The sequence below is a fragment of the Phascolarctos cinereus genome, unplaced genomic scaffold (genome assembly GCF_003287225.1).
Source record: "Phascolarctos cinereus isolate Bilbo 61053 unplaced genomic scaffold, phaCin_HiC Scaffold_9;HRSCAF=440, whole genome shotgun sequence".
NCBI classification, from domain to species: Eukaryota; Metazoa; Chordata; class Mammalia; order Diprotodontia; family Phascolarctidae; genus Phascolarctos; species Phascolarctos cinereus.
Window position 1 is genome coordinate 189632906 of NW_027556402.1, and position 14602 is coordinate 189647507.

The 14602-nt window shown below is 39.1% G+C and overlaps 1 protein-coding gene across 3 annotated transcripts in view; it reads left to right on the plus strand.

Annotated features, from left to right (window-relative positions):
• The window catches only part of EVC (EvC ciliary complex subunit 1), a 135764-nt gene extending 123207 nt beyond the window's left edge, over positions 1 to 12557 (plus strand). For 2 of the 3 annotated variants that reach the window (XM_020992261.2, XM_020992263.2), the window contains 4 exons: positions 3045 to 3171; positions 4733 to 4826; positions 7085 to 7193; positions 12199 to 12557. In XM_020992261.2, the coding sequence (XP_020847920.1) occupies positions 3045 to 3171; positions 4733 to 4826; positions 7085 to 7193; positions 12199 to 12283 (415 nt within the window). In that variant the 3' untranslated portion in view covers positions 12284 to 12557. The remainder of the gene's footprint in view (positions 1 to 3044; positions 3172 to 4732; positions 4827 to 7084; positions 7194 to 12198) is intronic. The other variant, XM_020992262.2, reaches the window with a different exon arrangement.
• Positions 12558 to 14602: the final 2045 nt, after the last annotated feature.

A 14602-nucleotide genomic window follows, 5' to 3' on the forward strand; every position in this document is an offset into this window, starting at 1 on the left:
CACCAGAAAGGCAGCAGTTTTCTTAATACAAATGACATCAAAGAAGAAACATTGCCATCTGCCTTTGCTATTTCTTCCTAAGGACCACTGGGCATTTTTTTCTCTAACTTGCTGTTGAAACCTTTCACGTATAGTGTCTTACCCTATTAGAAAGTTCTCTTCTTCGCTGTAGCTTTGCTCTCCACATCCCCATTGATTTGCACATAGTAAGGGTAAAAGTCATGCTTTTCATTCATTCTTTCATGGCATCTATAATCCCTTCCTGCTGAGATTCCTTGAGTTCTGTAGTGCTACTGACCTACTTTTACTAAAATATTCCCCTTTAAGTTGTGTTTTGATTTTTTCCCAGCATTCAGGAAGAATTTGCGCTTGTCTAGGCCCACTCTGTCCCTTGTGACCATTGATACAAACTTTTTAGTTTCCTGGCTGTGGTCTAGAATGCACACTATGACCACAGATCAGAGTGAAGGCAAAAACCACACACGTTTAGAATTCCCTGAGTGCCCGGATTGACTTCTGTAGCTTTGTTCAGTCATTTTAAGCTGTATTTGACTCGTCATTATCCTATGCAGGGTTTTCTTGGCAGAGATACTGGAGTGGCTTGCTATTCCTTCTCCAGCTCATTTTACAGATGAGGGAACTGAGGCAAATAGGGTTAAATGACTTGTCCAGGGTCGCACAGCTAGTAAGTGTCTGAGACTGGATTTGAGGTCAGGGAGGTGAATCATACTGACTCCAGGCCAAGGAGTCTATCCAATGTGCCTCCTTAATTCTCTGGAGGAGAGAGTGAGGCTGGTGACTTTGCACTGCCCTGCCTCACTTAAATCCAGTTCACTTGCAAGTCAAGACATCACTTTCCTGTTGTCATCGGTCCTCTAAGAGAATAAAGGACAAACAACAACAACAAACCCTTGTATATAAAATGAGCTTACTGGTTATCTGACTGCTCAGGTTGTGAATTTGGAAAGGAGGAAGGAAAGGAAGGAGAGAGGGAGAAGGAAAGGAAAGAAAAGGGAGGGGAGGGGAGGGGAGGAGAGGAGAGGAGAGGAGAGGAGAGGAGAGGAGGAGTAGAGAGGAAGGGAAGGGAAGGGAGGGGAGGGAGAGGGGGGGGAGGGGAGGGGAGGGAGAGAGAGAGAGGCAAGAAACATGGAAGAAAAAAAGTAACGGGAGGATGGGAGGGAGGAAAGGAAGGGAGGAAAAGAGGGAGAAAGAGGAAGGAAGAAGGAAGGAAGGGAGGCAAGGAGGGAAGGAGGAAGGAAAAAAAAGGAGAGAGGGAGAAGAAAAGGAAAGAGGAGGGAGTGGGGAAGGGACAAAGGAAGAAAGAAAGGGAGGAAGAAAAAAAGAAGGAAAGGAGGGTGGGAGAAACATTTTTGCAGACATTTTCACATTTAAGAAGACTTTGTTGCAAACGAATAAATATCTAATGCTGTATTTTCAGGCAGTGCAGCAACTGATTAAGGAAAATTTGGGAGGGGATCTTCCAGAAGCCCTTCCAAATGCATCACGTAGACATCATTTTCTTCGCTGTGTGTGTCTGTATGGGTGTATATATATATATATATATATATGTATATATATATATGTATATGTATATATATATGTATATATGTATATATATGTATATATGTATATATGTATATATATGTGTGTATATATGTATATATATATGTATATATGTGTATATATGTATATATACGCACACACACACACACATGCACACATGTAAAAATATTTAGCCAGATCCACCTCCCTTTATAAAAGAAAAAACCTGTCCAAATAAATATTTGATAAAGAGCTGTCATGAAATGTATTTTATAAACACATTATGGAAGTATTTGAAACATCATATCTGTGGACCAACAGAATAATAAAATAAGATGATAATGATAATAATAATAATAATAATAATAATAATAGTATAGACATTGTGAAAGAATTTTATACTCAGTATTTTATTTCATTCTCAGAACAGCCCTGTGAGGTAGGTCATTTATGAAATGAAATCATTACCAATTTTTTTTTCTCAGAAAGGGAAAGTGATTTACCCAAGGATAAACAGATAGTAAGTAATAGAACCAAAATTCAAATTCAGCTCTTTTAAATCCAAGTCTGGGGCTCTTTCAACTGAACCTCAGCTGCCTCTTCAGTTCTGACAGACCACCAGTTAAAATGAGAGCCCTGACAGTCACCACTAGAACCTCTTCATTTCTGGGTTAAATATCAGCCCATTCCTTAGGCTTCCTAGCTGAGTGCCAGAATTTCCCCAGCAGTTTCCTAAGCAGTGAGAGTGACTTATTATTCTATTGCCTAATAAGAGAGGGGGTGGGGACTTGTTCTGATTGGCCCCAGAGGACAAAATTACCACAGATGGGTGGAAATTGCATGACTCCATAAGGGAAATTCTTTTAGACCTATCTAAAATTGGACTGGACTGAATTAGGACACCGTGAGTTTCTTAACCCTGGAAGTCTTTGAGCAGAGGCTGAATGGATTATTATTTTTTGGCATTGTCTAGAACAGGCCTGCATGAGCTGTGGCCCATGGGTCATTTACAGCCTGCAGGCAGACTGCTTACTGCACACCAAAGGATTTCGGGCAGCCCACAAAAAACGGAGAGGAAAACCTCTATATTTTTCGCAGGCTGCCCCAAATCTTTTGGGGGGCCACAGGCTGTGCAGGCCTGGTCTAGAGAGAATTTTCATCCAAGTACAGTTTGGGCCAGATGACCTTTGGGGTCCCTTCCCATGCTGAGATTCTATAATTCTTGGTCTCATCCACAGACTGACCCTGGCTTCAGATGTGCAATTCCACCCTGAGATGTTGGAATCTGGTTTTGCCCTGCCTGCATTGTGGGCTCAGGGAATGAGCCTTTCCAATAATATTTGTCATGCCTCTGCAACTTGCAAAGATAATGTACACTTAGTCCCTGATTCTCAGAACTCAGCCAGCCTTTGCAGCGTACTTAGTGTGGCTGAGACAGAGCTATCTTCTGATAAATCTTCCTATAAAGAATGGCGTTGATGTCTCTTATTTCCTCTTGCAAGGATGTTGTCACAGCAAAAGAAGTTCTTGGCCCAGTTCGACGTGCATCAGCAGATTCGCTTGGCCTCCCTGAAACAGACTGCAGAAGCTATGGATCACCTGGGAGCCCAGCTTGAGACTCAGATGAAGGTAACATTGACTGAAATGCCTCTTTGGAAAAGCCGCAGTCAGTGCAGTTTAACAAACATGAACTAAGTACTTGTAGTGCCCAAGTAAGACAGGTTTTGCGAACAAAAAAGAAAAGCTTGCGTTTATAAAGTTTTTTTTTCTTCACAACAACCCGGTGAGGTAGGGAGTGTAATGTCTTCCCCAGGATATGAATAAGGAAATTAAGGATCAGAGAGTCATTTACCCAAGGCCCTATTATTGTTTAGTGGATTAGTTGTGTTCAACTCTTCATGACACCATTTAGGGTTTTGTTGGGAAAGATACTGGAGAGGTTTTCCATTTCCTTCTTCAGCTCATTTTACAGATGAGGAAACTGAGGCAAGCAAGGTTAAGCGACTTGCCCAGGGTCACATTATCTGAGGCTAGGATTTGAACTCAGATTCTCCTGACTCCAACCCCAGCTTTCTATCCATTTCATCAACTTGCTTACTCAAAGTCACACTGATATTATATATCAGAGCCACATCTTACCCACATCTCTTGTGATTTTACTAGACTAGTACTCTTCTCACTGTATCATGCTACCTCTGTGAATGGAAGGGGGGAGGGGTTGAGTCTGAAGCTTGTAAATTTACCTTCAGGCGGTTAGACTAACATTTTACACACACCACACACACACACACACACACACACACACACACACACACACACACATATATACATATACATATGATTTGGTCAAGGTTGGCGATAACTGAAGTTTCCTCTTTAATAGGAATGTAGGTGCAGCTCAAAAATCATTATAATAAATAAACCTTAAGATGAAATCATATCATCATGAAAATCCAAAGCATGACTTTAAAGTTCCATGGCTGCTTCTTAAACATCTTTTCCAGGATTTATCCATCCAAATAAATGAAGGTCACTTCAAAATAGTCCCCTTAGGAAACTGTGGGATTTTTCCAATGATGCTGCTCAATATTATTCAAACTGTCTGGACTCCTCTTTAGGGTGTCGAATGCCCTTCAACGCTTCAGTGACACATGCTTTTTCATCTCCACAGTCAGGGTAAATCTTTGTCTTTTGAGGACAGATTTGAATTTTGGAAAGAATTAAAAAGCACTTGGACACAAATCTTGTGAAGAAGGAGGGCGATTGGTTGAGTTGGGTGCAGCCATTTTTGTTCCCCATTGGAGTGTGCCTATAAGGGAATGAAGTCGATTTTCTGTAATGTGATATAACAACAACCCTGGCTGGGGTCTTGAAGACTTACTTGCTGTGTGTCCTCACTCTGGCCTTCCATAGCTATACAATTTTGGCAAGTCAGTAAACCTCTGTGTGATGCTTTTCCTCATCTGTGAGGTGAGAAGGATAACATTTGCGCCATCTTCATAATAGGATTGTTGGCAGCAAAGGACTTTCTTTGCACACTTTTAAGTCACAAATGTGAACTGAAGTTCATACTGCTCTTCACTGACTCTAAATGGTCAGCACTGAAGAGCAGATAGGATTGGGATCCACAGAGATGAGGGGACGTCCTTCCAAGGTCCTCACTGCTTGTTTTCTTCTCTTGCCTATCCAGGAAGCTGAGCAGATCTTCATCACGGAGCTGGCAGCATTGTCTCGAGTGCCTCTCACCGAAAACAAACCAGCGGCAAACAAGAGAGGGCAGCCTGGTAAGTGAAATGAGAATGGGAAGGCAGAAGCCCTGCGTGTGAATCCCAGCTTTGCCAATCATAAGTTGTGTGGTGCTAGGCAAGCCACTTTACCTTTCCCTGGACCTCAGTTTTCTTATCTGTTAAATAGAGACAATACTCTTCTCCAATTACCTTATAGGACTGTTACAAGGACTGAATGCGGTAATGATTATAAAAGCTTGTTACAAATATAAATATTGACTATTATTATAATCATAATCATTATATTACTATTCATTAAAGTCCTTCTTTGATGTTTCATCGTTGTGTGAAGGTATCTTGGAGTTATGGAAGACTATACCAGTGGACAGCTAGGGCAGTTAGGTGATATAGTAGATGGAGCACTGGGCCTGGAGTCAGGAACACTCATCTTCCAAGTTCAAATCCAGCTTTAGACACTTACTAGCTGTGTGACACTGGGCAAGTCATTTAACCCTGTTTGCCTCAGTTTCCTCATCTGTAAAATGAGATTGAGACGGAAATGGCAAACCCTTCTGGTATCTCTGCCAAGAAAAACCCCAAATGGGATCACAAAGAGTCAGATATAACTGAGATACGACTGAACAGCACACCAGTGGAACTATAAGGACTATAAAGTTCAACCAGGATTAAAAAGCCTACAGGAAAAAAGTGGAGTTTAATATGTTAGTATTTGGAGACCATCCTAACTAAATTTGGCCCAGCAGTTAGATGATGTGGCCAAAGAAACTCAGGAAGACTGAGTATATTAAGGTATAGAATGATTAGCACCTACATGAATAGAGGAAGATGCACTAATGAATTCCTGTTCAAAAATAATATGATTCTAACTCTGTTAGTTCGAATTTATTTCCAAGAATTAGTCTTTCATTTAGGGGAGTGCCTGGATTAACCTCTCACCTAAACTTCAGTCCCTGAATGCATACTATACATGCAAATATAAATCAGTCAATAAGCATTTATTTTTATTTATTTTTTCTTTTTTTGGTAAGGCAGTTGGGGTTAAGTGACTTGCCCAGGGTCACACAGCTAGTAAGTAAGTGTCAAGTGTCTGAGGTTGGATTTGAACTCAGGTCCTCCTGATTCGAAGGCCGGAGCTCTATCTATTGCGCCACCTAGCTACCTCAGTCAATAAGCATTTATTAAGCTCTTATGATGATGTGCCAGGCACTGTGCTAAGCACTGAATATACATGAAAGTGAGATAGAAGTTGTATGCAAGATTATACACCCAAAGAGAGATTCTGGGGGAAAGGTAATACTGAATTAGTTGTAGCATTGATTCACGAGTTCTTAGAGTCATAGGGATTTGGTCTGTAGGACATAGAACATAGAATGTCAGAGCTGCAAACCATCCTAGAACAGGAACTATGAGAGTTTGAAACTGGCTTCTACATGAAGCATTCCGTAGCTTATTCCGTACTTAATAAATACTTGTTAACTTGACTTGCCACCATCACCTTATATCTATTATTGGTTTTAATTTGCATACATGCATAGATGTATATGGCAGCTAGGTGACAGAGTTGATAGAAAGCTGGACCTAGAGTCAAGAAGACTTGAGTTGAAATCTGGCCTCAGGTACTTACTAGCTGTTTGATTCTGGGCAAGTCATTTACTTTCTATTTGCCTCAGTTTCCTCAACTGTAAAATAGGCACCTCTCTCCCGTGTTTGTTGTGAGGATTAAATAAGATAATAATTATAAAGTGCTTAGCACAGTGCCTGGAATGTATAAGGTGCTGTGGCAGTATCTGTCATATAATAGGTGCCTAATAAATGGTTATTGATTGATTGCTTTTAGATCAAAGACAGAATGTCAGAGTTGCAAGAGACTTGAGGGCATAGAATATTCAAGTTGGAAGAGCTCTTCAATCCAAGGATCATAGATTGTTATATAAAGCCAGAAGATACTTTAGAACATGTAACAACATTTAAGAGTTTTAAGACCTCTTAAGCTACGGAATGTTAGAGCTGGAAGGGTCCTTAGAGACCTCATAGTCTAACCTCATCATTTTATAGGAGAAAATGAGAAACAGAAAAGGGAAATGGCTTGCCCAGAGTCACACCACTAGTAAATATTTGAGGGGCAGCTAGGTGACGCACTTGATAGAGCGCTGGCCCTGGATTCAGGAGGACTTGAGTTCAAATTTGTCCTCGGACACTTACTAGCTGTGTGACCCTGGGCAAGTCCCTTAACCCCAATTGACTCACCCCCCCCAAAAAAAATGTTTGAAGCTGAGACAGTTTGTCTTCTGCAGAGAAATGTCTGAGGAACAAAAAGAAGAAGCCCTTGCCTCTAGAAAATGATGATCCTAGTCTGAATGAAGACGACCCTACCTCCAGGGGCCAGAGTTCAGGATCTTGCAGGTACAATTGTGGTCTACAAGTTCCATTCTTAGCCCTACAGGTCTACCCTAGTGCTACCATACAGTCCTAGTGGGACTACTGCAGTAGTGTGCTGCTGAATGTCTAACAACTGGCTCTCTGAAAAAAATAAAATGGACACACAACTCAGTTTTAAGTATGATCTGCATTATATTGACACTTTTCTCCATTACTGTATTAAGTCTAGATAACCAACAAGGTAAATCAAGTCATTATTTGTAGCTTACATTGGCCTTTTGTTCATTACTCCTCTTCCTTTATCTCTCTGCACCTTTTAATGCTGTCTATCACCCTCTCCTAGATAGCCTCTCCTTTTCAGGTTTTCAGGACATCATTGTCTCCTGGTTCTCCTCCTACTTGTCTGGCCATTCCTTTTCGGTAGCTTTTCCTGGATCTTCATCTGGGCTGTGCCCACTAACTCTGGGTGTCCCTCAAAATTCTGTGCTGTGACCTCTTCTCTTTCCATTCTGTGTTATCTCACATGACAATTTCATCTGATCCCACAAATTTGATTTCTGTGTCCATACAAGTGATTCTGGATCTATATATCCAGTACCTACATAATCCTGTACAGCTAAAACTGACTGGTAAAACAATTGTATGACAAAAATAAAATAAAATAAAATAATCTACATTGTCCAACACAGTGGTTCCCATTTAGTCTTTCATAAACCTGTTGGGAGTTCAAGATGGTGGCCCAGGGGGGTTGTGCTAAAATTATTTAGTGGCAATTTAAGCAATAAATAATTATAGGTAGCATTATGAATAGCATATTAAGTCACTCTAGATGTTTACATCATATTTTTGTTTTGGTGGTTGAAAGTGATTCATAGAACAAAAAAAGTTGGGAACCACAGTGCCAGAGAATGAACCCCAAGTGTAATATAAGGGTCTGAAGTAGTACACTAAGTTTCTAGTTCATTTTGTATTAAATAAAACAATAAAGATAAATTGAAGGAATAAACATTGGCAATGAAGAAATAAAACTATCACTTTTTGCAAATGCTATGACAGTATACTCAGAGAACCCTAGAGAATCAATTAAAAAAAAGCTAGTTGAAACAATTAACAACTTCAGCAAAGTTGCAGAATATAAAATAAACCCGCATAAATCATCAGAATTTCTGTATATTACCAACAAAATTCAGCAAGAAGAGGTAGAGAAATTTTATTTAAAATAACTGAAGACAAACAGAATAGTTGGGAATCTACATGCCAAGACACACATAGGATTTATATACACACAATTATAAAATATTCTTTACACAAATAAAGACAGAGTTAAATAATTAGAGGAATATTAATTGATCGTGGATGTGCTAAGGCAATATGTTAAAAATGACAATGCTACTTAAAATAATTTACTTATTTGATGCCACACCAATCATACTGCCAAAAATTATTTCATTGAGCTAAAAATAATAATAACAAAATTCATCTGGAGAAACAAAAGATCAAGAATACCAAAGGAATCCATGGAAAAAGCTTTTTGTGGTAGCAAAGAATTAGGAAACTAGGGTATTCCCACAAAATGGAGAATGGATGACCATGTTATGATATATAAATGTGACAGAATACTATTATGTTGTAATAAATGATGAAGGAATAGTTTCAGAAAAACATAGGAAGATCTGTGTGAACTGATGCAAAGTGAAGTGAGCAGAACCAAGAGAACAATTTACACATTACCAATATTGTAAAGATAATCAACTGTGAAAGATTTAGTATTTGATCAATGTAGTGGTCCACTCCAGCTCCAAAGGACTCATAATGAAACATCCTTATCCACTTCCATATAGAGAACTGATGAACTCAGAGTGTAGATTGAAGCATATTTTTTCTCTTTCTTTTTTCTTTTGGAGCATGACTAATGTGGAAATATGTTTTATATGACTTCATATGTTTAATAGGTATTCTAATTCTGGCCTTTTCGATGGATGAGAGGGAGGAGGATGTAGAAAATTTGGAACTGAAAATAAAAATAAAATTGAATTAAAAATTAAATATCACAATACAGAGTAGTATTAGCATGAGTCTCTGATGCCCTTGAAGAAGGAGACTAATTGCTCTATACTTGGCTCTGATCAGGCCTTTGTTAAATGCTTGAATTGTAAGGTAAATATAAGATGCTGCACAGGAATATGCCAAAGGATAAAATGTATAGAAAAAGAATTCCAATAAAATATTAACGAGCATGATATTAGGTAGGTTGACAAAGGGGAAAAAAGGTAAAAGGAAAGGAGGTGATGACATTTACTTTACATTTATAATGAGCTATTAAAAGACATCACGACCAGTTGTTTTCCAGAGCTGAGTTAGGTATACAGCAGAAAGTCTTGTGTAGCCACTACAGCAGGGAGGTTCTGAAATCACCATCCCTTGAGAGCTTTTAAAATAGAATTACTCAAACATCTGTTTTTGATCATTAAAGTAAAACCTGTCTGTGACAAGGAGCTAGACCAGATGACAGCTTCAAGGTTCTTTCTAGCTCTCTGAATCTAAATAAATCGTAAAATCTTAGAAATAGAAAAAAACCTTAGAGGTCATCTAGTCTAAACTCCCAGCCAGCATCAGAATCCACCAGTGCTGATAGATAGCTAACCAGCTTTTGCTTGAACACATTAAGTGACAAGAAGTACATTAGCTAACAAGACACACATTCCCCTATGGACAGTTTTAACTGTTAGACAAGTCTTCTTTAGCATGAGAGAAAATCCTCTTCTCCACAAGCTCCACCCATTGCCCCCAGTTCTGTCTTCTGAAATCAGACAGAACAAATCTCAACCCTCTTCCACACAAAAGCCCTTTAAATAGTTGAAGACTGTTTAAAGTATGCCCCTAAGGCTGCTTTTCTCCAGACTCAGTGTCCACAAATGAATGTCCTAACTCATGCATGTGGATGTGACTTTTGGGAAAATCCTAGTGTGCATCTCCTTGGAAGAAGGGGTAATGGAGTTGGTTAATAAACTTCTAATGATCTCTAGATTCAAAACTGTAATCATTTATAAACTTTGTAATAACAATAATAATAGCTCACATTTCAGTAGCTCTTTATGGTTTAAAAAGCACTTTCCTCACAGTACCTGTGCAAGGTAATACAAAGTATTATTACCTCCATTTAATAAATGAAGTTCTGAGACCTTAAGTGACCTACCCAAGGTCATATAGAGATTAAGTACAAAGTAGGATTCAATTCCAGGTCTACAGATTCCCAAATTTGGGGTTCTTTCCAGCACCGTATGCAGCTGGCCAACCGCACCCACATTGTATGTAGAGTTTGCCCAGTACCAGAACCTTGTCTGAGGTGGTGACTGCATGTGTGATGAGAATTATAGACTATTTTGCTCAGTTTGGTAGAGTCAAGTATATTGGGCCTTCATTATACCTTTAGATGGAACTAATTGGTCTGAGGAATTTAATCAGCTATGCCTGCTCTAACTCTGCCCTCTGCTCCTCTGATATATTATGCATGAAAAGTGTACATAGCTCCTGGAATGTGGTGGGTGATGGTGTATTAATTTGTAGGATCATAAACTTAGAACTAAAAGGGACATTAGAGATCATCTAGTTTAACCCTTTCATTTTGTGGATAGAAAACTGAAGTCCAAAGAGGTTAATCATTTCTTCAGGAGCAGAACTGGGATTGGAAGCCAGGTCATGTGATTCCCCACTGGCTTTTCCCACTGTTCCATGTTGTCTCTTCAGAAAGATTAGAGTTTCTTTCTCCTGGCTTTCAGAACTTGTCCCTTCTGACATACTGACTCAGGGGTACCCAGAAGAAGCTGTGGGGGTAGTGGAAAAATGCCAGAATTGGAATCAAGACATTTGGGTTGGCATCTCAGTACCTCCACTCACTAGCTGTAGCCTTGGGCAACTTTGTTCCTCTGAGCCTCCGTTTTCCTCCTCCATGAAATACACCTAAGCTTCACAGGGGCTCCTTCATGGGTCTATTATGTAAAAAACACCATGGTGCCTTGAAGCATTGGAGGCTGTTCACTTATTACCATTATGGCTTAGTACCATATAGCTGAGAGAAATGATTATTTCTCTCCTATGTTAATAGCCAATTATTGAATTAGGACTAAGGTTTTTCCTCTTCTTTCGTCATTTAGAAATCAGCCCCTGTATATTATTCAGGCAACCTTTTAAGTGCAAGGTTCATAATGAGATGAAATATTGGGCAAGACTGACCCAACTGGAGAACAGATCTGTTCAAAAGGTAAAGAAATTTTAGTTTAGGTGAATTGATGGATTCTGGCCCATTTTGTTTTAACTCGAACAGGTCTGGGGAAAAGTGGGTTTTCCCTTTTGTCCAGATTACCCTAAACGATGATATGGGTATAGATAAGTGTCTTTAACCAAGACTGAGTGATCAATCATGTCCCCCAGAGATTCATTAGAATAAGTCCACCTCTCATTATAATATTCATTCTTCTTAATTGTTAACCAATCAGAGTTGATTACCTCCCACAGGGATACCTCCTCTTCCAAGGGTATATAAGCGTTGAGAGGGTTCCATAAAAGGATGCCACTAATCCCTTTTATTGATTATTGCTAACATGATTAATAAAATGATTAAATAACTATAAACTACATCTCTTAAACAGTTTATGCATCACATGAATTGACCCTTCTAAAGAAAGAGCAACCATTAGATCACTGAATCATAGATTTCAAACTGGAAGAGACCTTATAAGTCATCTAGTCTGGATTCTTTATTTACATATGAGGAAACTGAAGTACAGTGAAGTTGAGGAACTTGCCCAGGGTTACACAAGTAGCAAGCAAAATGGTAAGGCTAGAATTTGAACTCAGGCCCTCTCGCTGTAAATCTGATATCCTTTCCATTGCACCACCCTGTGTATATTTATAGAATCACTTACTTTCCATTCATTCAGAATAGATTTTGTCTTTACACATTGAGAAAAAAGATGAAGTAATCATTTTCCCCAAGTTCTCATCATTTCATTTTTTTCTGTTTTATAAGCAGTAAATTGCAGAATCAAGGTGAAAGTGACATTGGCGAACTAGAGAAAGCAAAGAAGATCAGGAAAAAAAGAAGTAACTTGTAGTTACTTGCAGAGACATCGAGTTGTCAGTGTCAAGACCACTGCCTAGAAATCAGAAGACCTGGCTGTGTGACTTCGGGCTTCAGTGTCTTCATGTGTTAACCATCGAGAAATCTCCCTCACATGGAAGACCAAGTTTGATAATGTGTATGACAAAGGGTTTGTAAAACTTCAAAGTAGTATGTAAAGGGAAATCAGTATTGTTATCTAGGACCAAAGAGCATAAAAAAATGTCCAGAAAAGAAAAATAAAGTTTCTTTCTCTTTATGTAAAACAAGTGTTGCCTTTGCAAATCCATTAGTTTACTGCACCGTCTTGGGCCAATCAGTTATACTCTTCATGTTGGTCTTTACGATCCCTCCTAGGTCTGATGTTCTATGCAAGCTCCTTTCCCATTCTGACATTGGATGTTTTGTGTTCTGCTGTCCCTTCCAAATCAAAAAATAGGCTCATTCTGTGAAAATTGTGATTTTAAAAAGAAAATAAATTTGGAAAATGGATGTGGCTACAAACATTTTCACGAATGGCAGAACTATTGTTGGACTGACTATAGCAAGCTTACCTTTTGTTCTTCCTATTTCTTTGGAAAAGAGATTTCAAAAACCTAGCCAATAGTGCCCTCTGGTGTTACAAAAAATATTTGCATCCTGAATTTCTGTGAAGATTGAAGTACTTTTTCCTATTAACATTTCTATCAATCAATAAAGATTCATTAAGCCTCAACCAAATGCCAGGTACTATGCTAAATGTTGGGGATGCAAAGAGCGGCAAAAGACAGCCCCTGTCCTCAAGGAGCTTGCAATCTTAGATTCATTTAGAAACAACTTTTCTCTCTACACTTTTCAAGTCATAGTTACTGAATTTCAAGATGCATGAGACCTAGAGACCATTTTTCCTAACCCCATCTTTTTATAGCTAATAATCAGTTGAGACGCAGTATGGCCTAGTAGATAGAAGGCCATCTTTGGAATCAGTGAGACTTTCATTCAAGACCCACATCTGACACAAACTAGCTGGGGGACCATGGGTAAGGCACATACCCCCTCAGTTTCCCTATCTCCCTAAGGTTGTCTGTTACTGGAGAGGTTGCTGATCTTTATCCAAGGAGGGAGTTTCCACAATGGGAATTTGCAATGCCAATGAAATCACAGGTACAGATCAAAAAGGAAACATTCACCTGAAGATATTACTGTATCATTTGCATGATACTTAGTGTACCCTATAACATTAGGTGATCCTGAGGATATGCTGGGCAGCTAAGTAGTATGATAGATAGAGCGTTGGTAGGTAGAGTCAGGAAGAGTCATCTTCATGAGTTCAAATCTGGCCTTAGACACTTATTAGCTACGTGACCCTGGACAAGTCACTTAACCCTGTTTGCCTCAGTTTCCTTATCTGTAAAATGAGCTGGAGAAGGAAATGGCAAACCACCCGAGTATCTCTGACAAGAAAACCACAAATGAGGTCACAAAGAATTGGACATGACTGAACAACAACAACAACAAAAATGTGTTAAGATCTGGAGGTAGGTATTGTACCTCAAGGGACTTGATTGACTTGCACAGCAAATGGCAGAGTCAGAACGTGAAATCACATCCTCTCCTCTGACTCAAAATCCAGTACTCTTTCTAGGATACCATTGTAGCCTCCCAGCGGAGGAAATGAAGTCATCTTCACATAAGGAATACTTGCATAGAAAAGCAAGTGGTAATAGAGGGAAACATGGAGAACTTGAGGTCAAATCCAGTCTCCAAACTTTTTAAGGGTGGGGCTGATTGATATTTATGCAATCAAGTCAGCCCACCCCCCACTTAAATAAGTGACAAGATACCCAATCAATTAGTCATAGGCTTTAGATGAAAAGTCCTTTGAATTCTAATGATATTGCACACAAGTCATGTTCAGATAAACCTAAGAAACTTGGCCATAGCATAGGGGTATATATATATATATATATATATATATATATATATATATATATATATATATGATAATACTATAAATTATCTAGTGAGTTGAGAAGGGAATCTTCTGGGAACGATAACAATTGGGTTGTTCCAGATAAAAACCACTTGGAGGGGAGGGAGAGGAGTTTGCTCTCACTCTAGCCTCGGTTGGAAGAGCACTTTATGAGCTTCAAAGGGTCCAAAAGATGTTGAAGTTCCCATTTTCCCATCAGTGTTCTAACCACATCCTAAGATCAGATGACAATAGCATCTAGATTAGGAACCAGTGACAGATAGACTGACATTCACAATACTTAAGGGGAGTTTCTTGAGCTCCCTACAAACGGGAGAAAAGGACTGCTAGAAACCAATAGCT